The 24,550-nt window shown below is 42.7% G+C and overlaps 1 protein-coding gene across 3 annotated transcripts; it reads left to right on the top strand.

Annotated features, from left to right (window-relative positions):
• The first annotated feature begins 457 nt into the window (after positions 1 to 457).
• ip6k1 (inositol hexakisphosphate kinase 1) lies at positions 458 to 23,847 on the top strand. Of its 3 annotated transcripts, none has more exons than XM_068595827.1 (9): positions 458 to 810; positions 13,539 to 13,784; positions 14,802 to 14,947; positions 15,056 to 15,182; positions 18,170 to 18,413; positions 18,494 to 18,675; positions 20,106 to 20,287; positions 21,476 to 21,709; positions 22,559 to 23,847. In XM_068595827.1, the coding sequence occupies exons 3-9, from the start codon at positions 14,831 to 14,833 to the stop codon at positions 23,159 to 23,161; spliced, it is 1,689 nt and encodes a 562-aa protein (XP_068451928.1). In that variant the 5' UTR covers positions 458 to 810; positions 13,539 to 13,784; positions 14,802 to 14,830; the 3' UTR covers positions 23,162 to 23,847. The 3 variants fall into 3 exon arrangements, with proteins under 3 accessions (XP_068451928.1, XP_068451931.1, XP_068451930.1); XM_068595830.1 differs by having other exon boundaries at positions 460 to 810; positions 20,112 to 20,287; XM_068595829.1 differs by lacking the exon at positions 458 to 810 and adding an exon at positions 1,096 to 1,236.
• The last annotated feature ends 703 nt before the right edge of the window (positions 23,848 to 24,550 follow it).

The raw sequence follows: 24,550 nt of genomic DNA on the forward strand, positions 1-24,550 counted from the left end.
TATATATACACACATATATATATATATATATATATATATATAGAGAGAGAGAGAGAGAGAGAGAGAGAGAGAGAGAGAGAGAGAGAGAGAGAGAGAGAGAGAGAGAGAGAGGGCAAATTATGTATTGTAGTTTGTTTTTATTGTTTATTCTATTTATTTCATTTTGAAAAAATAATGTACTTTTTTTGCCTGTTCCTCATCTCTTTCATCAGTTCTTCCAACTTTTTTTGTGGAAATGAAAATAATGTCTAAATTTAATCTAATTGAGCACAAGACTCAATTAGTTTTTTTTAAAAACTTTAACTCAACCCCAGTTTTACTGGCGATTTGAGTTTGATGTCTGAAATTTGGACAACAAAGTCCATCAAGAGGAGGCCGGTATGGACCCAGCCTGTAGTAGTACTGAGAAGCCTGACATTCAGACAACAAAGTCCATCAGGAGGAGGAGGGGAAAGGCTGAGGTATTAGAGGACGGTAGAACCAGCAGCCACCTGTAGGACCAGCAGCCGCTTGTCGAACCAGCAGCTGCGTGTAGGACGAGCATCCGCCTATAGAACCAGCAGCTGCCTGTAGAACCAGCAGCTGCCTGTAGAACCAGCATCCGCCTTTAGGGGGCGCCAAAGCGCCGCAGTCACGCTGCCCCGTAATGACGTTCGCCTTCTGGATGTTTTTTTTTCCGCCGTTACTGAGTTTAGATACCGGGGGGACCGACATCCACCAAACCTTCTCCGGTCGCCCCGAAGCCCACAAAGCGCCGTGACACCTCCTCTCCGTGAAGTCCAGCTCCGTGTCCACCGGGCGATCCCGACGGTACGTGTGTTGTTATTGACAACAGAACCAACCAGAGCGACTGCGTAACGTCAAAACCGTGAGGCTAGCTCCGTTAGCTCGCGCTAGCATGCTAACGCTAAAGCCCCCCAAAACGGGCAGATAGCGTCGAACTAACCTCGGCTTTTACTCTCATGGCAGGTAGAGAAGAATATAGCTTTTTTTAAAGCGAAATAACACGAAGAGGTGTGACGTTTTAAATGCATTATAAGCTGGTTTTAAAGGCGAGTGTGGCGGACTTGGCTAACTAGCTATTCAGGCTAAGGTCAAGAAGCTGGCTGGTCGGACTCAGACGGGACCAGGTGTGTGTCTGTAAAGGTGTGTTTCTCGCTGCTGCCGGACGAGTTAACGGGGACACCGGACCGACGTGACCACCGGGTCCACACCGGGGAGCTGGGCTGATTAAAGGTTATATACACATCAAGATTAAACAGGTTTTTACAGGGGGTCTTAAAAGTTTAATTAGCTTGAAGTTAGCTCGGTGTAAATACACAGTTTGTGTTTAAAATACTTGTCCGATGGATGGATAGATAGATTTATACTTTATTAATCCAGCAATGGGACATATTTTTGCTTCTGCAGCATTTATAGAGACAGGCACTTCAATACAATATTGAAACACATCACAATACATTGAAAAAAATAGGATTAAATGATATTAAATGAACTAACAAAACACTAAATGTAGCCAAACAAACGCACAGTGTAACGTGTAGTCACCGTTGTTTTTGTCCATCATGGTGACGGTGGAGGTTTTGATTGCTTTTATCAAAGTGTGCGCGTGCTGGTGGCCACGCGGCCGTGCACTGGGTGACCGTGCAGCTCTACACATTACCATAATGTTAGTAAATAGTGTCTCACTGTGGGGGCTGGATGGAGAACGTGACGTGGTCTTTCCTCTGTCCTCCACGCCAGATTCATTATGGCTGTTTAAAAGTATTGTCAACATCTGAGAGGAGATGGCGAGGAAAGCAGACTTCCTCTCTGTCTGCCTGGTTTCTCTCAACACCAGTGGATGTCAAGGGCATTTACGTGATAACTTGGCTTCAGTTTGTGTCTTTCTCTTGTTGGAGTCATCTACTCGTCTGTCCATCCCGGAGTTGTGTTGATTTAACATGATCCTTTTAACGTTTGCATGTTTTTTTTTGTTGTCACAAAAAAAGGCAGTGTTTGTGTATCAATTGGATATTGTTGGGGATACTTTTTAGGTGTTTTGGTGACATCTGGCTGATACCTGATCAATATTTGTGTCGATATTGATCCTGTGTATTCGATCGGTGCGATTGACCAGAGATCCGAACTGTTGGTAGACATTCTGATGTGCGTTACGTTTTCCTTCTCCCTCTGCTTTCTTTTCAAGGGGCATACTGTGACCGCTTCTCTTCCTGTTATCATCTCAACAAAGTGGACTTAAAAAAAACACATTAAAAAAGCTCTTTTTTTTCTCAACTCTTTCATCCCGCTGAGTCTGTTGCAGAACGTAAACAAACCTCTACCAGGCTTCGCTCGTCTGCACCTATAAGATCAGCGTGTCGAGTACCGTCCCCGGGCTTTTAATAAATACACAAACGTGTGACAAAGTTCTGTCGGCTTGTTCAAGTGTAATTTAGACTTCGGGGCTATAATATGAAAATTTAGCCGATTCCAGGCAAACAAATAACATCTGTAGCGCTTCGGCTCAAAGCACAGAGTGCTCCATTGAGTCTAAAGAAAACACCTTTGGTTTGGATGGAGAGTGTAGGTTAGCTGGCTGACTTTGGCTTTAAAGCTGGATTTTGGACCCACAAAATTAGATAAATCCTCCAGGATCCTAACATGGGGCCAAAGACGACGTAGTAAAGGATTGTTGTGCCAACAGAAGTCCATGCTGGTTATAAAACAGAGCTTCTAACACATACGATACCATAATCAATATAACTTAATGTTACAGATAAATAAGCTGACAGGATTTGATCTTTCCAGGTTTCAACTGTTTTACTGCATCAGTACAGCTCTGAGGAGACCTGATGAATAGAAATGATTTTTAAGCAGAAATCCGATGACCCGCCGTGAAGTAGTGGCAAAATAATCAGGTTTTTTATTAAAAAAATAAAAATCTGCATGTTGAAAATGTTGAATATTTTACATCAATCCCTCAGACATTTCTGTAGTTTCACTATCTGTTAACAAGTTAAACATGTTTATTTCTTATACACTCGGTGGACACGGTTCATTTTTTTCAATTTAATCCTAAACAACAGCTCAGGTTTATTCTTACGTTTCATATACTAGAAATATATATTATATAAGTCGAGATCCACTGCAAAATGACTTCTAAATCTCTTTTCGATCAATCGAGATCAGATTGTGCATCTATTTAACAATATATGATCAAATATTACCATTATATGTATACTGTTCTTCGTCATTTTTGTTAATATGGTTGAATGTTTTCTGTAGAACGTGAGTCCACTGTTTGGAAGCTTGATTCTGACCATCGAACATTTAACAACCAGACATCTCCATGCTGTGATTTAATTAGCCCGTCTGGATATCCGGGGCGAATCCACACTTCTGTTGCCAACATGTGGATGTGTGTGTTTGTGGTGACGTCTGCTGTAAAAAGGTGTATATATATATATATATATATATATATATATATATATATATATATATATATATATATATATATCTATATATATATATATATATATCTATATCTTCATATTATTTGTATTTCTCTATTTATCAGCTGTGTCATGCTATTTAATTTCCCCTCTTATCTTATTTCAACCCGTTGAAAACTGTGGAACCAATTCTTTCTCCAGACATCCTTTTCCCCGTTTGAGTCGTCGTAGGAACCCCAAATTAATTCCAATACTTGTGTTTATTGTATGTATTTGTTCAGCAAAGTCTTAGGAAAAAAATGTATATCTGCAAAAAAAAATCACTCTTAAAAGATATTTTGATCCTAACTATGAACATCCAGCATGATATGAGTCAGATTCCCCCAAAAAAGCCTCCTGGAGCATCAATAAGACACCTTTATGGAAAGATTAGGACCTAAAGAATCAGAATCTGCAACAAAAATCACAATAAAACAAAGTCTTGTCCTGTTAGGAAGGAGTTTCAGTCAAAAAACTGTTGTTCTGTTTAAAAATGGAATAATTACGTATTTTATCCTAAAAGATTGTCTGAATGGGGCATGCTGGGACTTAAAATGGGCGCGGGAAGATTTTTGCACACTGTTTCCAAAATGTTAAAGTCAAACCTTTGCAGAGACAACACGGTTCAGTTTTAATCCGCACCATCAGAGAAGTATTAATTTAACTGTGCATAACTGAGCGTGTCGTTTTGTTGAACTGTACTTCATTTTATCGTCAATATTTTTGGCACAAAATCCCAAAAATAACGATCATCAGCTGGGAAAAACACGCGTGTACCAAAGTTTCGTTGATTTTAAGTGTCTTGTTTGTCCCGTCAGCTGACCGGCGCGTCGGGTTTAGCGGTGAGAACGCGCGGCGGCGGTCCTGACGGTTGTTTTGACGGAGGCCTTGTCTCACCGCGGTTGTTGACAGGACGGATTGTTCCTCTGGATTGCTCGCGTTGTCCCTCGGCAGCTGTGGATGTGTGTGTGTCTGGGGACATCGAGCGGCAGCTGCATGTGTGTGTTTCTTTTTCTTCCCAGTCGTGGTTTGTGATTTTTGGCTCTGACAGATGTGTTTGGGGTTTCTCTCCCACGAGGCTGCATGATACAGAGAGAAGGAGTGATGAATCTCTCTTCCTTTACTATTTCTCTCCATTCCTTCCCTCGTGCATCCTTTGAGTGATTGCTTCCTCTGTCTTCATCAGCTCCTCCTTTCCTTCTTTCTTTACTTCCCTCGCTTTTATTTCCTCTATCCCCTCTTCACATCATGATTTTCTTTCCTTCACTTCCTTTCATCCCCTACTTAATGTTCCTTAATTGTCTCCTTCATTAGGTCTTCCTTCCCTTTATCTGCATCCTCAGTTCCTTCACAACCTTTTACTTCACTACCTCCTGTCCCTCCTTCCTTCATCACTTACTCTTTTTCCATCTCGCCAACTTTTTTTTTCTTCCATTCCTCCACTGCGTAATTGATTATCTGTCGCTCCTGAACCAAGGTCTCTATCTTCTTCTCAGCTTCTTTTCTTGGTGTGTTTCCCAGGATAGTTTTGTGTGTGTGTGTGTGTGTGTGTGTCTGTGCGTCAGCAGTCGCTACCTCCAGCCCTTATTTAGCATCAGTTATCCTGGTTATGCTACACTTCACTAATGCAAATACTCAGCGCACACACACACACACACACACACAAAAGCTGCTAAATTGCGACATGATGATGGGTATGATGACGATGATATTGTGGCTCTTGCTTCTGATTGGGATTCAACCTGAACATTAAATCAAATTAGAGGAGCACAATGTTTGATTTTAGATATAGATCCACCTGAGATTAGACCAAAAACAAGGACTGAATGATTTTAAAGTGTTTTATAATTGTACTCTCAGGTAAAATGTTATTTCTTGCAGTGGATGTATCTTTCACTGCCGATTATTTCCCTCAATCGCTTGATATCTAGAAACATGAAGTGTTTAAAGGAATCACCGTCACAACGTCTTGTTTAGTCCAACAAACAGTCCAAAAACCAAAGATAACCACAACAATTTCTAACTTATTGACTTATATCGGTGCCCTATTTCAGAATATGTCTGTTTTCAGTCATACACTACATGAAGTTTCAGTCCTCGTCACCTGATTGTTACACCATGACTTCTTCATGTGATGTGCAGACAGTCGCATCTCCTTCTACATTTAATTGTTGGTTTATTTCTAGTCTTTCTGTCTTTGCATCCAAGCGGTTTATCTGGGTCTTCGATGATTTATTCATGGAAGAAAGTAGCCCTAACCTCCTCCTCTTCCTCCTTAGCTTCGTCCTAAGTGTTCTCAGGCCAGATGGGATGCATTCGTCCTCTGGTGTCAGATCCCTTCTCCCTACCTTTTTTTTAACATTTTATTTGTGATCCACACGCAGTAATTGCAATCAACGACAATCTTCTGCCATAAAATATGTAATTGTGTCCATTTTTTAAACCGAACGACACAGTTTTTTGACTGAGGCCAAGACTTTGTTTTATTGTGATTTTTGTTGCAGATTCTGATTCTTTAGGTCCTAATCTTTCCAAAAAGGTGTCTTATTGACGCTCCAGGAGGTTTTTTGGGGCGGAATCTGGCTCATATCACGCTGGATGTTCATAGTTATTATGAAAATATATTTTTTTTGGCAGATAAACATTTTTTTCCCAATACTTTGCTGAACAAATACATACAATAATTAATTTTTAATTAATTTAGGGTTCTTACAATGGCTCAAACACAGAGAAAAACATCTTAAAAACAGGGAAAAAGAGGTCTAGAGACTAATTTGGTTCCACAGTTTTCAACGGGTTAATTGACGAGGCAACAGTTTCTGGCCACTGATGCAACTTCAGCAAACACACATAGTGTTGATCAACACAGTCCACATGTAGAAATGTGTATTTATTAAGAGAGGAGGACACTAAATTGTTATTTTACGTGTTCATATCAGCTGTTTGGCATTGGCCGAATGAATTTTTAAGCACATTGTAATTCTAAAGTGTTACTTGTATTGTTTTTAAATCAATTAAACACATTTTTTGCATGCAAAAACAGCAACAAATATGGAATTTAAAACCCCAAACCCCAAACCCAACAAATGTATATTCAGGTCCTAAATGGTCTTCAGTTGTTGTTGCTTCCCAGAGTAAATTTGTACCTGTATGTCAATGCGGTTGACCTTCTGACGGATTATAATCTGATTACCTCGAGGGATTTCAATGCAGGTGGAAAAGATTGTCTTTGTTGGTTGTAAACACGTTGAAGTCAACTGTGTACAATAAGTGTTTGACAGGTGGGAAACACCTTTTGCAACCCCACGGTGTTTTGCGTTTGATGAAGCAGAGAGGTGATGATTTACCCGACTAATTGATTAATCCATCAAGTAAACAAATCGGCATTAGCTCGTTACGGCTTCTCACACGTGAGCATTTATTGGGGCATGTCGCTCGGACTGAATGAGAAGTTTGATCACATGGGGGTCGACTGTTTTATCGACGAAATACATTGATTGAAGAACAATACGTAGATTAATCAAACCCTGCAATACAGGTTTTTTATAGCACTTTTTCTTGCATTTCTTCTCTCTAATGGACAGTTGTAGCTGAGTGACTGGAAGCTCAAAAGGAAAGTGGGACAACAGTGTAAAAAAAAAAAAAAAAAAATCAAACGAGAGATGTTTTAGTTATAAGGTTCAGGCATCTCCGCTTTTTTTTCCTCTCCTGTTTTTAAGTTTTGGTTCAGGGAAAAGTATCCTCACTTTGCTTGTGTTTGATGTTCATTCAAGCCTCACAGTGTACAAGGGACATACATAGACTGTCAGAAGCAAGAGTAATAGTAGTAGTACTAGTAGTAGTAGTAGTGGTGTTGGAATTAGGGCTTCTTTTTTTTTTGGTGACATGTCTGCCTTTCAGTGTGTGTTGGTGCTAATTGAATCACAACATCCAAGTTCCTCATTAGACGCTGTGAGGCCCAAAAAAATATGTTTCATTGGGAAAAGAGACGTCCGCCAAATACATCGTCAGAATTGTGTACTTTATTTTTGTTTCGTTTCATGCCAAACTGAGCAACTTTCATACCAATGAACAGGTCGTCGTCTTTATACATCCGTAGCTCACGCAGCGTTTACACCCGAGAATAACTTTTCTGACTCCTGCAGAATGTCCTCAAAGTCTCATGACAGAGCAGACGGCGGTGAGCAAATAAAGGAAAGACGTCTCCTTCCCCTTCACGCCGCTCCACCGGGCCGCCGACGTCTCCTGCGAATGATGAACGGGCTGCAAATCCTCAGTAACCCTTTAGATTCAACACTCATGCAACTCAATGTCAAACTACGCACTCCTACTCTTAGATGTCCCTGGAAATCCTTAATTGGCTCTATCTGTGACTTACTGAAGGACAGAAGGATTCCCTCTCTCTCTCTCTCTCACACACACACACACACACACACACACACACACACACACACACACACACACACACAAGGCCAGGCAGTCAGAAATAGCAGCATAATCGTTGTGTTGGTGTTGTCGAGCCGTAGTGAGCCCCGCGGCTTTGTCACAGCGGCGGCTGATGATGTAAGATATGCTCGCACAGATCCTCTAAAGCTGATTGGCTGGCTGGCTGCTCCATGTTGTTCGGCACACCTGACAGGACTCAGCGATTTAGAGAGAGTGGTTTGCTTGCTTGTTTGTTTGTTTGTTTGTCAGTTTGGACCACTACCACCTGCGCCGCCTCCTCCGGCTTCAAACGGGCAGAATGCACGTCTGATGAGGCGGGCGGCGGCGGCGGCGAACTCGGCTTTGATTGTGCAGCAGAAATGATGAAAGGCAGACAGCTGAGTTCAAGTTATTCCTCTCAGGGCTACTGATCCACACACAATGATGACATATTCACATAGCTCACAAAACCACACGGCACAAACGGCCCACGGCCGTAATATAAGCTGCATTTGTAATATTTTGTCCCATAATTATCCGGATTATAAACGCTGTAAAGCAACTCAAACTTTGTTTTCTTCGAGGGAGCCGACGTCTCTGCCATACAAGGCCCAACACTGAAAATAAAGTACATGGCGCTCGTGCTGTGAGAAAATTTCATAGTGTTTGACGATGGATCGGAGCACCAGTAGTAGAAATATTCCAGGATATTGTGGCCAGCACTACGGCGTTTCCTTTGTGTGGATATCTTAATGAAATCACCAATAGTCCGTCATAAATTAACATGAGTGTGTATTAATGTGAATCAAAATATCATTTGGAGGAGGAGGAGGATAGTTTGCAGAGGAGACAACAGGAGGCAAGTCGCCCTTGACTTTGCCCTCCACCAGCCTATTCCCAGCCCGCGGCATCGCACCGCATAGAGGACGCCGCCCGCTGGAAACGCACACCTGTTGTCTTTGTGCCAGGAATCCACTGGAGACACATATGGACCCACTAACGGAGACAAAAACCACCGTATAGACGCGTTACCGAACACCAGCTGTTCACTTAATACCCCGGTACTTACCTACCGTGTGACCAGATACCTTTTGATCTCGGCTAGCGGACCGAGATCAGTGTGCTACTCATGATAGCATGTCGAATGTTACTCGTGGCTATCGTACAACAGCGGAGACTAAAGTGTATCGTCGTGTTTTTAACTTGTTCTGTAAGGGCAATACAAAATATAAGATGGTTCAACCTGTAGCTACTTCCGTATATGATTCTCACCAGCTTGGCAAGAGGAGAGCTGGTTTACGTTAGCAGCTAGCATGCTAGCAGCCGGCAGGTAGCGCAGTCCTGCTTGGCCACGTAACGGATCTCACAGCTTACGTAACATTATGACGCGTTCATGCTCCATTCAGAAAAATAAAGAGTATTAGACGAAAGTAAATTATAACGTTATCAAGTGTTCGAATGTATTTAAATAAATAAATGCATACAGTTGTTTAAAGGTGATGTTTTCACAGCGATATGAAATAGATATATAAGAGGGAAGTATGATCCGTTTAACGTGCTGGTATCAGATGTGCCTCTTGGCAATGTATGACATGTGAGTATCCAGCTCGACCACAGACCTCACAGAGGTGAGTGTGTGTCTGTCTGTGTGTGTGTGTGTGTGTGTGTGTGTGTTGTGAAATGTTAGAAGTCGTAGATCGTCAGTTTGATTTCACGGATCCCAGAACAGATGTGACCTAATGTTTCCTGTTTACTCTAACTTTAGAATTCATAGCTCGTGGGAAACACTGAACTGTGTGTGTGTGTTTGTGTTTGTGTGTGCGTGTGTGTTTGTGCACACACTCCACCCTGCATCTGTGGCTCATGCTCGGTCATGCTCGGATTGTGACACCGAGATCAGACGGCTAGATTGTGGACTTTCCATCGCGGCTCCGCGGTGAGAAGTCGCACTCGTTGCCGGCGTTGTGGCCGGCAACGAGTGCGTTGCAGTGCGAGTGTGTGTCTGTGCATCGGGGGCCGTGAGGTTGGAGGCATTTCTTACCTTGATGAACGGATACTGGACACTGAATGGTAGTACTAGTCATACTTGTGACTTTGTTTACGGCCAACATTTTCATCACGGCGGTGCAAAACAAGGTCTTTGTTTTTGTCCTTTCACAAAGCAGCATGCCTTCAGGGCAATTCATCCCCTTTTTTGTGGATTGTAGTCATTTAATATCCAGTATTTACAGGATGTAATTACCTTTCTGCTGTAAATAGCGAGATTGTGTATATATATATATATATATATATATATATATATATATATATATATATATATATGTATATGTGTATATATATATATATATATATATATATATATATATATATATATATATATATATATATATATGTGTATATATATATATATATATATATATATATGTGTATATATATATATATATATATATATATATGTGTATATATATATGTGTATATGTGTATATATATATATGTGTATATATATATATATATATATATATATGTGTATATATATATATGTGTATATATATATATATATATATATATATATATATATGTGTATATGTGTATATATATATATATATATATATATATATATATATATATATATATATATATATATATATATATATATATATATATATATATATATATATAGTAACCCTCACAAAATACATTGCATGTCCACACTCGGGCGGCAACCGATGATTATTTTAATTGGCAAAGGAGCTGTAGTTGTTTTCCCACCCAGAGACGTTTATTTCCATCATTATTGATGCAGAAAAACTGTACATTTGAGAAGCTGGGAACCAGCAAGTGTTTGGTATTTTTCTTGATTTATCCAAATGTAGTTATGGATTTATTTTTCCTTCAATCATTTCATTGACCTAAATGAACTGCACCTGTGCTAATGCGAGAAGAAATGCAACACGAGGCTCCTCGACCTTTTTCAAAACTAGCAGAGGCCACGTGCTTCTTGAGCGAGGAGAGATTGTTTAAAGGTCACGTAGTAAATGCATCGATAACGAGACGAGACGCGTCTGATTTCAGCTACGCGGGCGACTGATCGAGCCGTTACACCGTATGGTAATCACAGCAGACGGCTGGAAAAGTATACAACCGTTTGTGTTTGTGGAAAGCCGGACGTGTGTCTGTACTTCTTAGCTGAGCGGAGGTCAAATGTTGTGTTACATCGATTTCTGGACCGTATGAAGGTCGTGTTGGACGTTACTTTTATTAACACTCCATTATTTTACAGCCCACGTCATGAGAGCATCAGCGAGCCTCATTGCAGCCTTGACATTGACCAGACGATGCCTTCAGACACACACACACACACACACACACACACATATATATACACACACACACACTCTTTCTCTCTCTCAGATACACATGAGCTGGCTGCGACGTCATCGACGGCTCATCCAATCCTCGTCTTCGTCTTTTGTTCCTCCCACTTTTTTCGTCTGGTGTCTTCAGGCAGGCGACGATGAGTCATTTTGGGGCTTCGAGGTGCATGATGGGAGAGGAGGATTATACGGGAGGTGGTACAGGAGGGATTTGAGAAAAGACAGGAGAGAGGAGAGGAGGGGGGAAAAATAAAATCTGGGAAAATATCGCCAAAAGTATGTGGACACCTGGGCACTTCATCTGTATGTGATAGCTGAGTATTATTCCAACACTATGGAGGTTATTCTGACTGGTGTCCACATACTTTACCCATAATGCAGTAGTGCAAACAGTCTCAATGTCGTTACATTTATATATTTCTGCTTCTTATTTGAAGAAGTCTCTTTGTGAAACTGCATTAAACAAGATTGTGTGATTTTAAAAATAAATTCTTGAGCCCTTTTTCTCAACTTTTTAGTTGACAAAGACGTACATTTGCATTATGAACCTCAAATATTTATATTTTTGGACATGTTTTTAAAGCAACAAGCTCCGTTACATTTGTGCGGCGCCTTGAAGCCGTTTGATGTGGCGATCGACAAAAAAAAAATTAATAATACAAATATCTGACGTCGTACTCTCATTGTTATCGTCTCCGGTGTTGTCGTTTCAAATGCTAATATTTCATAATTGTGGTTTCTATTTGAGATGTCACTCAGCAGCAGATGGGCTTTGATTTAATTCTGGTTGTGTTTGTATGTAGATTATATTCTGGACGATGTTGTGAAATTTTAAAAAGCAGTTGAGTTTTTTACATCGGCGGAGAGCTGGCAGGACATCTGTGGACGTTGGAACAAAACCGTGGACTACATTGTCGTTGTTTTGGGATGTTAAGTGTATTCCAGGAAGTTAAAGGTCCCGGTTGATACTGTCGCCTTTTATGTTTTTGTTTCTACATACTTTGATTGATTCATAGTTTCCTTTTGTTCATGAGACAAAGCGTCTTTCTCTGACCTTGACAGTGCGGCGCAGCTGCATTGAGCCACGTAGAAAATGAAAGTGTGTGTCTGTCTGTGTGTGTGTGTGTGTGTGAGATGGTCTGGTCGAAGCCGACATGCTGAAACATTTGATGTCAACTGTTTGTGGCAATATGCCCAGAAATGTGTGTGTGTGTGTTATTCTTACAAGCGGGTTCACACTCCGTTACATCAGACCCGTTGTGAATGAGACGCACGATACAACATCAAGTGGCAGGGATCTTTTTTCTTCACCCAAAAGTGTGTCTAGTGGGTCGTAGTTTTGGGGTTTTAAAGCCCACTGGTTCGCCAAACTTTGTCAGTTCCAACACACATTAACACATTATGGAACAAAGGTGCAGATCAGTGACAGCTGTTTTATATTTAGTTGTGGAAATAGTCTTTATATAGTCAGTTTGAATCATGACTTTGAGTCAAAATGCTGTTGTCTGCTATTTCTTGGGATTTAGTCTTAGTACTGTATCAAATGCCTTTTTGTTTTGGTCAATCTAGTGCAGCCAAAACAATAGTTTTGCCTTTTTAGTCACTTATCTGATGTAAAAACACACACTGAATGATTAAGAATCCAACTTTAGGGCAATTCATGCAAAACAATATATTTGATAATCACTGGGACAGTGTCTCTCTCACACACAAACGCACACACACACACTTTTTGCCCCCATACCCACTTCTAAAAATGAATCAGACGCCTCTGGTTTTGATTTGGCATAAGCTTTGGCATCTTATCGGACAGCGATCACCTCCTCCGGCCCGAAGTGAAGTGTGTGTGTGTGTGTGTGTGTGTGTGTGTGTTCGAAAGGTTGCGGTGTGGTGCAACACGTGCACAGAGGCAGACTCGCTGAATGTCAGGCGCACACTTGACAGATTTGAGCCCCCCCCCCCTAAAAAAAGTCTCTCAATCTGCAGCTGTGAAGTGGCAGAAAAATATATAATCATGGCAGCTTCAAGGACGCTTCAGGTAACTTAAATTTTGCGATTGATTTGGGATGTTCCCCCGTGAACGAAAGTGGTGGTGTTGCTGATTACCCAGAGTCCCTTGAGAGAACCTCTCATTCCACCGCAGCAGGGTCTGATGGGAAAGATATCCGCACATTTAGAAATACACTCTTCTCTCCGATCGCCTCGTTTACTCGTCTCATAACCGTTTACTTCAAACACACATTAATATGATTTCCTCTCTCCACAGGAAGTGGTGACCCTGCCTTCCTTGACTCCCTCCTCCCGCTGCGTCTCCCCCCTTCCCCTTCCCCCACCGTCCTGATCGGGGTCTCGGTGCTGCCGGCGGTGGATTGGAGCACTCTGATTGGAGGCTTTGCGAGGTGGTTTTTCGGTCTGGCGCCGCCTCCCCCCGGGGCCGGCGTGCGCTCCCAGCAGCCCGTGGTGCCCTGCGCCCCCCCCTCCCCGTCACTGCACACCAGAGCTCATGCCCCAGGTGAGGACCGGCACCACCGTGATGTGTCATACGGGGGATCCCAGTTGGAGGTCATATCTGTATTTTTGGGGATTTTAAAAAGGGAAAAATCTTAGTTTGGTGTCTTTCAATTAAATCGGGGGAAATTCATATTTCGGCGGTTAAAATATAATAATCGGAATCATAAATCGTTTTATTGCCAGGATTGTTTTCACAAACGATGACTTTAGACGAGGACGTTAGACGACAACACAGTGCAATGTGTGTTGAATTAAATATGAGGTAAAGATAACACACCGCCACACACCCCCCAAAAAAATTAGGACCAAATAAAAAAATAAAAAAAATTAGCACCAAATAAAAAAATGTAAAAAATTAGCACCAAGAAAAAAAATCAATAAAATGGACCAGAAAAAAAAAAATTTGGACCCAAATTTTTTTTTCTTCTTTTTTTCAAAATAACGTATTGCTTATATGTTTTTATTTTTGTCAAAGAAAAAAAAAGTCTATTTTTTTTCTTTTTTTTTAATTATTATTTTTTGGGGGTTCTCTTTTTATTTTTTTTTATTTTTTATATATATATATATTTTAGTCCTAATTTTCTTTTCTTCTTTGTGTGGCGTAAATAGACTTCCATAGGTCAGACAACAAATAGCGTGCGTGTTAAAGTGACGTGTGTGTCTAAGTTGTATAAATGTGAGTTGTGCAGGGGAGTGACCGGTAACAGTATCTTTGTAGTGATCGATTATAAAGCTGTTTTATCCCAAAGGGAAATTGATTCGCGCTCCGGTGTCGCACATTTAAAATGATATCCAGCCGTAGTAAAGGCCTTCTGCTTTAAAATCACAAAGGTCACATGACATCTCTTGCTTCTGCCCATGCGGGGAGAGGGATGCTGATGCTCGCCCCAAAGGGTTTCCTCTAGTTTTTGGGGGAGTGTCTCCTGATCCGATGTGATGTCGTATTGTGTACAGATTGTAAAGCCCTCCGAGGCAAAAGAAGTCCAGTATTTCATAATTCCTTCTCTCTCCTCGGCAGGAGGAGGCGCGGTGCGTCCGCCAGGAGCCATGTGCCTCCCTCACACCAACATCATGGACAACAAGTTACAGGGGGCGGGGCAAGGGGGCGGGGCTGCACTTCGACCACGGGCAGGAGGCGTCCCGCTGGAGCCCTTCGTGCACCAGGTGGGCGGCGATGAAGAGAGATAACGGCGGAGGCGCCGTGTGGATGATGCAATGGATGATTTCATGCTGATTGTTTCTTTACACATATGTGTGTGTGTGTGTGTGCAGGTGGGAGGTCACACCAGTATGATGCGGTACGACGACCACACGGTGTGCAAGCCTCTGATCAGCAGAGAGCAGCGCTTCTACGAGTCTCTGCCTCCGGAGATGAAAGAGTTCACTCCCGAGTATAAAGGTCAGTCACGACTCCTTTGATGTTTCATTGTTCGTGACGCCGCCGCTGACTCCGTACCAGACTTATTGATCCTGGAATCGTGTGTTTTTAAGGTTGTTTTTTTTTTGTTCAGTTGGTTTGGTCGGTTTGTTTTCATACAAGCCGGATATTTTAACCCCTTCAGTTACTTTCAGATGTCCCGTTTGACTTTTCGGCTCACTTGCTAACTGGTTTGCAACTCTTTGCGACTCACAGCTCTCGTTGTTCTCGTTGTGGTTTGTGTGTTTTTTTTGTTACAATGAATTTACTCAACTTGAAGCCTCTCCGCATTGTGAACGCGGGTTCTCAGCTGCAGGTTCTCCGACTGTTTCGAGTGTTTTCCACTGTTTCTGCAGCCAATTGACCCGAACACAAGATTACAGATGAGTTTACTTTGAATAAATCCATCTAATCTGCCTTGAGATCCTCGCTCCATTAGGGACGTTTAAACAGGAGTCAACTGCCCTTAAACTTAAGAAAACAAAACAAATATTGCACAATTTAATGTAGAAGTTTAGATATTTATTATAAGAGCTATTTAAAAATTGCCAATCATATTTTTAAATAACCAAATCAGGTTTTAAATACGGCTGAAACGGCAGCGGTGGTTTAAGAGGAGCCGTGGTTTTATCGCTTACATTTGTATCTTAGCAAGTTTAATCACATGTCACATTTATAAAATAATAAAAAAAGATTGATTTAATGATTTCCAAATTTCATAACATGTTGTTTTTTTTATCTTCGATCCATATCTGATGTCATTTAACCTTTTTAAAAACAGCATTTTCCCCACAAGTTGCTCTCTCTTCACGCACCTGTATTGAAACATTAAATAAGTAAGGCGAGTTTATTTGTATATCACGTTTCAACAACAAGGCGCTTCAAAGGGCTTCACATGAAGCATCAAACCCCCTGCACACACACACAAACAGACACACACAGGTGTGTCCCCTTGTTGTGCTTAAAGAGCTTCAGACCCTTTTTGTGTTAAATTAAATGTGTTTCCGTGCACCCGTTGTGTGCACTTGGTGTGTAAAAAGGAATTAAGGAGGAACCACGACATCCCAGTTGTTCCCAGTTCCCCTTGATGGTGTTGTGGGTCCCAGTGCCATGACAACAGTGGTCCAAAAAGGAGGCTATATTTAGCCCTGGAGCTCTGCCCACTACCTTTGTCCTGCTGATCAAACAGCAGACAGACGACTTTCTCAATCCGTCAAGGTTGCTTTTATCCAGAAAGTGTTTGACATTGTCGGATCAAATCTCCAATTTCTTGTGGACGCGGGTTGGATCTTCCGCCGTTGAGCAAATTGACAGTAAAATTAGATTTTGGACCAGCGGGGAGGAGATGCTCTCCTCTGCTAAAGATAATGACCTCATGTTTTGAAATAACACAATTTCTACCAGGGTATTAATTCTGTAACCAGGTTCTCAATTAGATTTTCAGAACAATTACCAAATCTTGATGCACAGACAGGATGACAAGTGACAGTGAAACCCAACACTGTGTGTTCCCACCGGACAACAACACAACTACTAACATCTGTGTCTTGTCTCCGGTGTGAAAGGTTACGAACAGAATTCACCACCAGCGCACACTTTATTTGTTTGTTTGTGTTCATCGGCTCCGATCGGCAGCGATGGCGACGCGACAACCAGCTGGATGCGCTCATTTTGAAGTGAATGAACAGTATGATGGATAAAATAAACAGGGATTTGGACACATGTTATAGTTTATTAACGTAATAATCGTACAGCAGTAAATTGACCTCCCCGATTGTCGTGAAACACGCGTCATTTGAACTCGACCTGAACAAAATAAAACTCTTCAAAAACCGTCTTTTCTTTGTCTGTCCGCTGTTCCAACAATCACAAACTCTTGTTCAGTCAAAATAAACCTGTAATTCAACAAAAAAAGACTGAAGATTGAACTATTTGTACATTCTAAAGCTGAACCAGGTTGATGACAAACGATTCAAAACCCGAATTAAACGTGAAAATAAAAAGGTGTTTTATTCGTTCCATTGACAGAAAATATGTCATTCAAACGACCAAAACAAGATAAAACTCTTCAAAACCGTCTTTAGTGTTTCACTTGTTTTAGACGACTAATTTAAGAGTTTATACTTGTCTATTGTTTTAAAAACAGCATACAAGTGCAGATTTACTAAGAAAAGAGCGTCAGTAAGATGTTCTTCAATCATCAGCCTCCACGACTTAAATGTCTTTCTAAGAACTCTAATAATAAAACATTCAAAGTTCTAACTTCTCTTTTACGAGAAATACATTTAAGTCCACAATAAAACAGTGACATTAAATAACTAAACACTTTCTCCAGAGTCACGGGACCTTCCCTTTGCTGGAACAAATTTGAAAATAGCTGAAATTAAACCGCGATGCCACTTCATGTGACGAGTCTTTTACTTTCTCAGAACCCAACGAGGTGCGACGCGTCCGAGTGTTTCACGCTCGTTCCCTTCTGGGCTTAAAATAGATCTGCAGATGTTCCACGTTGTTCGCTTCGAGTCTTCTTCACTCACACGGAAGAATTTTCCACCTGAGGGCGAGATGTGTGTCGTAGCTGCCATGACGAGTGTGTGTGTGTGTTTGAAACAGTCATGTGTGTGTGAACATAATTTATTACATAAATGCTAAACGCTCGCTCGGTTGGGTTTGAACCCTTCAAGATCTGCTTGATTTATGAACCTGCAAGGCGGCGGATATTTCATTGTGGACCCGCTGAGAGGTGTAAAAATAATTAGAGGTGATCCACTCGGGTGTTGTCGGACGTGTCGACACGCAGACCCGACGGCAACGAGGCCCCTCGATTAGCATCATTAAGACGCGACCTCGACCACCAACATCGTAGGAGGAGTTTTAGCGGCGATGGAGAGCCGTCAGCGCTTTACTGGACGTTTCGCGGGTCGTATTTATCCGTCTGCGTTTGTGTTCCCGCTCCCGTCCCCGTCAAGGCGTGGTGCTGGTTTGTTTCGAGGGCGACTCGGACGGCTACATCAACCTGGTGGCGTACCCGTACGTGGAGAGCAACATGGAGGCGGGGACGCCGGAGCACGAGGAGCGCGACCTCCCCGAGAGGGAGCAGCCCAGGAGGAAGCACTCGCGGCGCAGCCTCCACCGCTCCTCCTCCTCGTCCGAGCACAAGGAGGAGCGCCCCGACAGCAGGAGGGAGGCGCACGACGCCGACACGTCCGACAAGTGAGAAAGACTGCCCCGCGACTGTTTTTCTAAACCTTTTGTAGGAACACATTTTGAACAGGTGGTGATTTTCTTCGCAGCCTCGCGGAGCTGAAGAGCCCGAGGCTCGACTCCAAGATCCACTCGGACGTCCCCTTCCAGATGTTGGACTGGAACAGCGGCGTGAGTTCGGAGAAGATCAGCCACAACCCCTGGAGCCTCCGCTGCCACAAGCAGCAGCTCAGCCGCATGAGGTCCGAATCCAAGGACCGCAAACTCTTCAGTATCCTTCCTCCACCAATCAAATCCATTTGTTTTTTCATTCCACAGCTTTTCCACAGCTTCTAAACAAAACAAAAAAAAGCTCTGAAGAAAAAAAAAATAGTAAAGGGAGTCTAGAATACACGAATGTTAGGCACTGATGCTTAGCACGGTCGCTATTGTAAATCTCGGGATGCTAAAATGATGATGTCATCGACTCTGATTGCGATTGTTTTGCTCGTCGCGTGGTGGAGCTGTGTGCCGGTTCAGTAACACGCGCTGAATGTAAATGTCAGTGAGGGTGGGAGCTTGCCAGAGGTTGTCGGGGGGGTCAAAGGTCGTGTTTTGATCTTCAGCTTCAAAGAGAGCAGCTGCCTGGAAACCACAGCGACTCGTTCTCTGTTCTCAGCCAGCTCCATCTGCGAGCAGTCAAGACTCAACATGGCGGCCGTCAGAGGAGGATCCCTCTGCAGATACGTTTCCCAACACCCAGTTCGTGCACCCTCCTTTCCTTTCCTTGCTGTCCCCTCTCTCCCCGAGATGCAGGGTTTTTTGTAAACTCGAGGCCTCGTTCAAGATCGATTTGACGGGTCACAAGCCCGGTGGAGGCCCAGGGGGAGCTTCCTCTGTTCCCTTTTTCTCGATGCTCCGGGTTTGTGACCTGGAAATTGATCCCAGCGCTCCATTTTGAAGGACAGCCTAATTCCCGAAATGCATCCCGAGGAGCAAGAGTCGAGGCGGCTTGGAGCTGTAAGCGAGGAAACATCAGAGTTTCCTTTGCGGGAGTCTTCTCAACACCAGATAAATGCCAGAAAGTCTCATTGGTTCAATACCTGATGCCTCGAGTCCTCTCTCCTTGCCTCTCCTCCACTCGCATCTCCCATGGGCGGGACTAAGATGAAAGGAAAGGAATCAAGGAGACATTTTGAGGTAGTAATAGTAAAAGCACGTGTTACTCATAAAGGCCAGCGTCCGGCTCTCTGGGAAGTCTTTCAGTGGGTGAGATTATATTTTTGTCCTGCGTGAATTGATAGTATTACACAGAAATAGGTTGTCCAGGTTTCCATGAACGGACAAAAACTTAAATGATCAAATAATCGGTGAAGCGTTTATGTTTTTATTTGAACCCCAAACTTTTTTTTTCTTTCTTTTATTACACATTTATTACACATTATTTTTTTTAATATTCGATTTTTGGTTTTCTGACCACCTTTTTTTTAAAATTTGCTGTCAATTTCAGCTCCTTAGCATTCCTTACATTCTGTATTCATACATTCAGTATAATATATTTTATATAATATATAATATACATTACCAAAAAAACAACAAACGTGTTTTTCTTTGTTGGTTTTTATCGAGGAGATAAAGTTGCTGCAGATGTTCACAGTTAAACATTTGCAGGAAGTTCTGAACTTTGTTGACAAGAATAGATTTGCTCCTTCACTGAGTTTGAACCAGAGTTTCTGCTGCTGGAGAACGTGGTTCACCACTTCTCGTACCCGTGCATCCTGGACCTGAAGATGGGCACCAGGCAGCACGGCGACGACGCCTCCGAGGAGAAGGCGGCCCGGCAGATGAAGAAATGTGAGCAGAGCACTTCAGCGTCGCTGGGAGTCAGAGTGTGTGGCATGCAGGTACGACAGCGCCGTCCTATATATTATAATATTTATAAGAAAATTGACTCGTTCCTCTTCAGAACATTTGTACTTTTCATTTGGAGTAAAGTGGGCGGAGTAAGATTCCTAATGCGAGCGTAGAAAACCCAAAGAGCCATAAAATATAGTCTTTACTCTTTTTATATACTTTTCTAATTATTTTCTGGCGGAGAATCAGATGATGTATTGATACCTCTTATTGCATACTGCTTATAATACTTCTGCTCATGCAACCTATAGTACTGCAAGTGTCATTCCCACTACTTAATGCACTACTAACACCACTACTTAATGCACTACTAACACCACTACTTAATGCACTACTAACACCACTACTTAATGCACTACTAACACCACTACTTAATGCACTACTGACACCACTACTTAATGCACTACTAACACCACTACTTAATGCACTACTGACACCACTACTTAATGCACTACTGACACCACTACTTAATGCACTACTAACACCACTACTTAATGCACTACTAACACCACTACTTAATGCACTACTGACACCACTACTTAATGCACTACTAACACCACTACTTAATGCACTACTAACACCACTACTTAATGCACTACTAACACCACTACTTAATGCACTACTGACACCACTACTTAATGCACTACTGACACCACTACTTAATGCACTACTGACACCACTACTTAATGCACTACTAACACCACTAGTACTGCTTAACTCTGGACCCTGAGGTCATTTTTTCATCGATTTTACATCATTTTTCAAATTCACCTTTTTAAAGCTACTTAGATATGAGATATATACGCATGTGGTACATCAAAAATTGCAGAATAATCTCATATCTCTGCATAATGAGGCGACATTGCCATGCGGCAAACGGGTAAAGTGATAATATGGCCCTAACGCTGAAGAATTGAATCTGGATTTTGGAAATTCTTCATATCTTTTGTGAAAACATAATTTTACTCATGTGGTCGTTACGGTATGTAAAAATTGGCGATATCACAGTGTAGAAATACGAGAAGTTCTGCCTTCAAAACGTTGTAAAAAGTTAGAGCCTTTTTTAAATAGCTTCATATACTACTGGTTAGCTTTAACCTATAACACATCCTCATCATTTATCAGTACTGGAGTAAATGTAAATGGGCGTGGGCTAAAGGTAATGTTTCTGCCTGCAGGTGTACCAGCTGAACACCGGCCACTACCTCTGCAGGAACAAGTACTACGGCCGCGGCCTGTCGAGCGAGGGCTTCCGCCAGGCGCTGCAGCAGTACATGCACAACGGGAAGGGCCTGAGGCAGGACCTCTTCGAGCCCATCCTGAACAAGCTGCGCAGCCTGAAGGCGGTGCTGGAGAGGCAGGCGTCCTACCGCTTCTACTCGTCTTCACTGCTCATCATCTACGAGGGAAAGGTGAGATGATGATGATGATGATGATGATGATGATGATGTGCTGGTCGGTTAGAGTCTTCTGCTGCTGCCTCCACCTTTTACTCAGGGTTCATTCGGTCATGGAAAACCTGGACAGGTCATGGAGTTTTAAAATGGTTATTTTCAGCCCTGGAAAAGTCCTTTTTAAAAAAGAAAATCCCAAAAGTGGAGTAAAAGTGGTGTAAATGTGTTATATTCATGTATTAATGACGTTCATTCACGCTGAGTTTGAAATAAGGAATCTGCTTTTAAAAGAAAGAGGCTCAAAATATCAGCAGCATACATACAGGCATCTATATAAATGTTTATTCTTTTAATCAAACTATTGTCTCTTTCATTTGTGTCATTTACGGTTTACTGTATGCTTTGAATCCTCATTGTTGGTTTAAATACTACATTTTATCAGTTTTTACTGTTTACACACACATTTCACATAATGTTTGCTCATGGACATTTGGTTAAAAGTCATGAAAATTGGGATAAAAGTTATAGAAATTGGGTTAAAAGTCATGGAAATTGGGTTAAAAGTCATGGAAATTGGGTTAAAAGTCATTAAAATGTACTTAAGTCATGGAAATTTGGTTAAAAGTCATTAAAATGTACTTAAGTCATGGAAATTGGGCTAAAAGTCATGGAAATTAGGCTAAAAGTCATTAAAATTTGGTTAAAAGTTATGGAAATCCATTGGTCAGAATGTGTATGAACCCGGTTTACAACTGGGATGCAGCTTATTTTTTAATGTTGAAGTTCTCTTCACATCCCGACTGCGGTCACATGATAAAAACCTGATGAACTGTTCATATTGATCCCGACTGTGACTCTTGTGTGTAGGAACCCGGGGGCCCGTCAGGCCCCGGCTCCGTGCAACATACGGCCCTGCACCAGAAGGCCCCCGCGGCTCCCACAGAGCCCCACCGTGGCCCCGCCCCCCCCACAGAGCCCCACCGTGGCCCCGCCCCCCACGCGCCCCCGGCCCCGGACATTCTCTGTGAAAAGGACTCGAGCCAGAACCCGGCCACCGGGCCGCCGCCGCCCCCTCAGGGACCCGGACTGCCGGCTAAGCCCTGCCCCTCCCCCCACCCTCCCCCACAGACCCCGCCCACCAAGTCAGAGTTCCACCCGCCCCTCCCCTTGCCTCGCCCACACCCAGACTCCTCCTCTTCCTCCTCCTCCTCACCGGCCCCCAGCTCGAGTTCCTCTCCGCCTCTTCCTCCCCCACGCAACCGCACCCGCCCCCAGCCGCAGCCGCAGCCTCAGCCGCAGCCTCAACACCCCCCCCTGGTGGACGTGCGCATGATCGACTTCGCCCACTCCACCTTCAAGGGATTCCGCGGCGACACGGCCGTGCACGACGGGATGGACCGCGGCTACGTGTTCGGACTGGAGAGCCTGGTCCAGATCCTGGAGAGCCTGCAGGACGACAACTTGCCGTAGCTTCCGAACGAACACACACACACATGCAAACACACACACACACGCAGCGCTGACACCGGTTGGCTGTAAATATGGGAGAATTCGGGGGTTCGTCACGATGGCAACATCAGTGGGTCAGCGGAGCCGTAATGGCTGAACCTTCCGAGCTGATGCGGAGAACTTCTGTCTGTTTCGAGGCTCTGCAAAACACACACACACACACACACACACACACACACACACACACTTGTACTTCTGTATTCGTGGGGACTGCATCGACGCCGTGCATTAACCAGACCCCCGGACCGTAAACCTGGAGTCCCTCGTTTCTCTCGCAAAGATATATTTAGCTTTTTACTTCTTTATCTGGATGTTTGAGGTTTAGAATGTTGTTAGAGACATGTAGGGGAGGCGAGGGCTGTCTGGAGGCCGGAAACTGAGAACTAGAGTAAATGTTAAACATTTTTAAAGATGCCATTTACTAAAAAAAAACTTTTTTTTTTTTTTTTGCAAACGGTTTATAAAACATTTTTAAGGACGCCATTCACAATTTTTTTTTTTTTTTTTTTTTTTTTTTTTGGAAATGGCTTACAAAATGTATTTTTTTTGGAAATGGCGTACAAAAAAAATTTTTTTTGTAAAACATTTTTAAGACGGCATTTACAAAAAAAAAATTGTAAATAGCGTACAAAAGTTTTCTTTTTTTTTGTAAAACATTTTTTAAGACGTCATTTACAAAAATATATATATATATATTATATTTTAAAACCGGACGCAAACTAATAGTCAAAGTCAAAGTGTGCAATTTTAGTCTCTGGTGGGGAAAATCTTTAAACTCAGGTGATTTAAGGTGAAGTGAAGCTCAAACAACCAGATGAAGAAAGAATCAGCAAAACACATACGAGAGGAAGGTCCTGTCACCAAAACCCCAAAAGAGACTTTGAAGGATTTCCTCTCATGTCATCATCACACCCGAGGTCCCTAAACTCCAACTGATCCTCTACAAGAACACACACTCAGTCAAACACACACACACACACACATCCTGGGAGCAGTTGTCTGTGGAGCTGTTTGACAGCACGTCCTCTCTGAAACTACCGATCAGCTGATTCCCGGGCGCCTCCCACTGAAGTTGGCCAACACTCACTCAGCCTCCTCCTCCCCTTCCTTCCTCCCTCACTCCTTGACTCCTCCCTCATCTCCTCTTTCTCTACGGATAACCAAACTGTGTACAGGTGACCGCGACTCTCTCAGCGTCACCTCTGCAACGCACTCAGAAACGCATCCAAGCGTCCGTTAAAGCAATAGATGGACGCCGATTAGACGGCTTCGCCCCCCCAATGCCACCCCCACCCACGGGTAGAACGGCGTTATGGTGCAATGTAGAAGAAGCTTCAAGGATTTTACACA

The sequence above is a fragment of the Clinocottus analis genome, unplaced genomic scaffold, assembly GCF_023055335.1.
Source record: "Clinocottus analis isolate CAN_PGR_092001 unplaced genomic scaffold, fCliAna1.0.p SCAF_32, whole genome shotgun sequence".
Classification (NCBI taxonomy): domain Eukaryota; kingdom Metazoa; phylum Chordata; class Actinopteri; order Perciformes; family Cottidae; genus Clinocottus; species Clinocottus analis.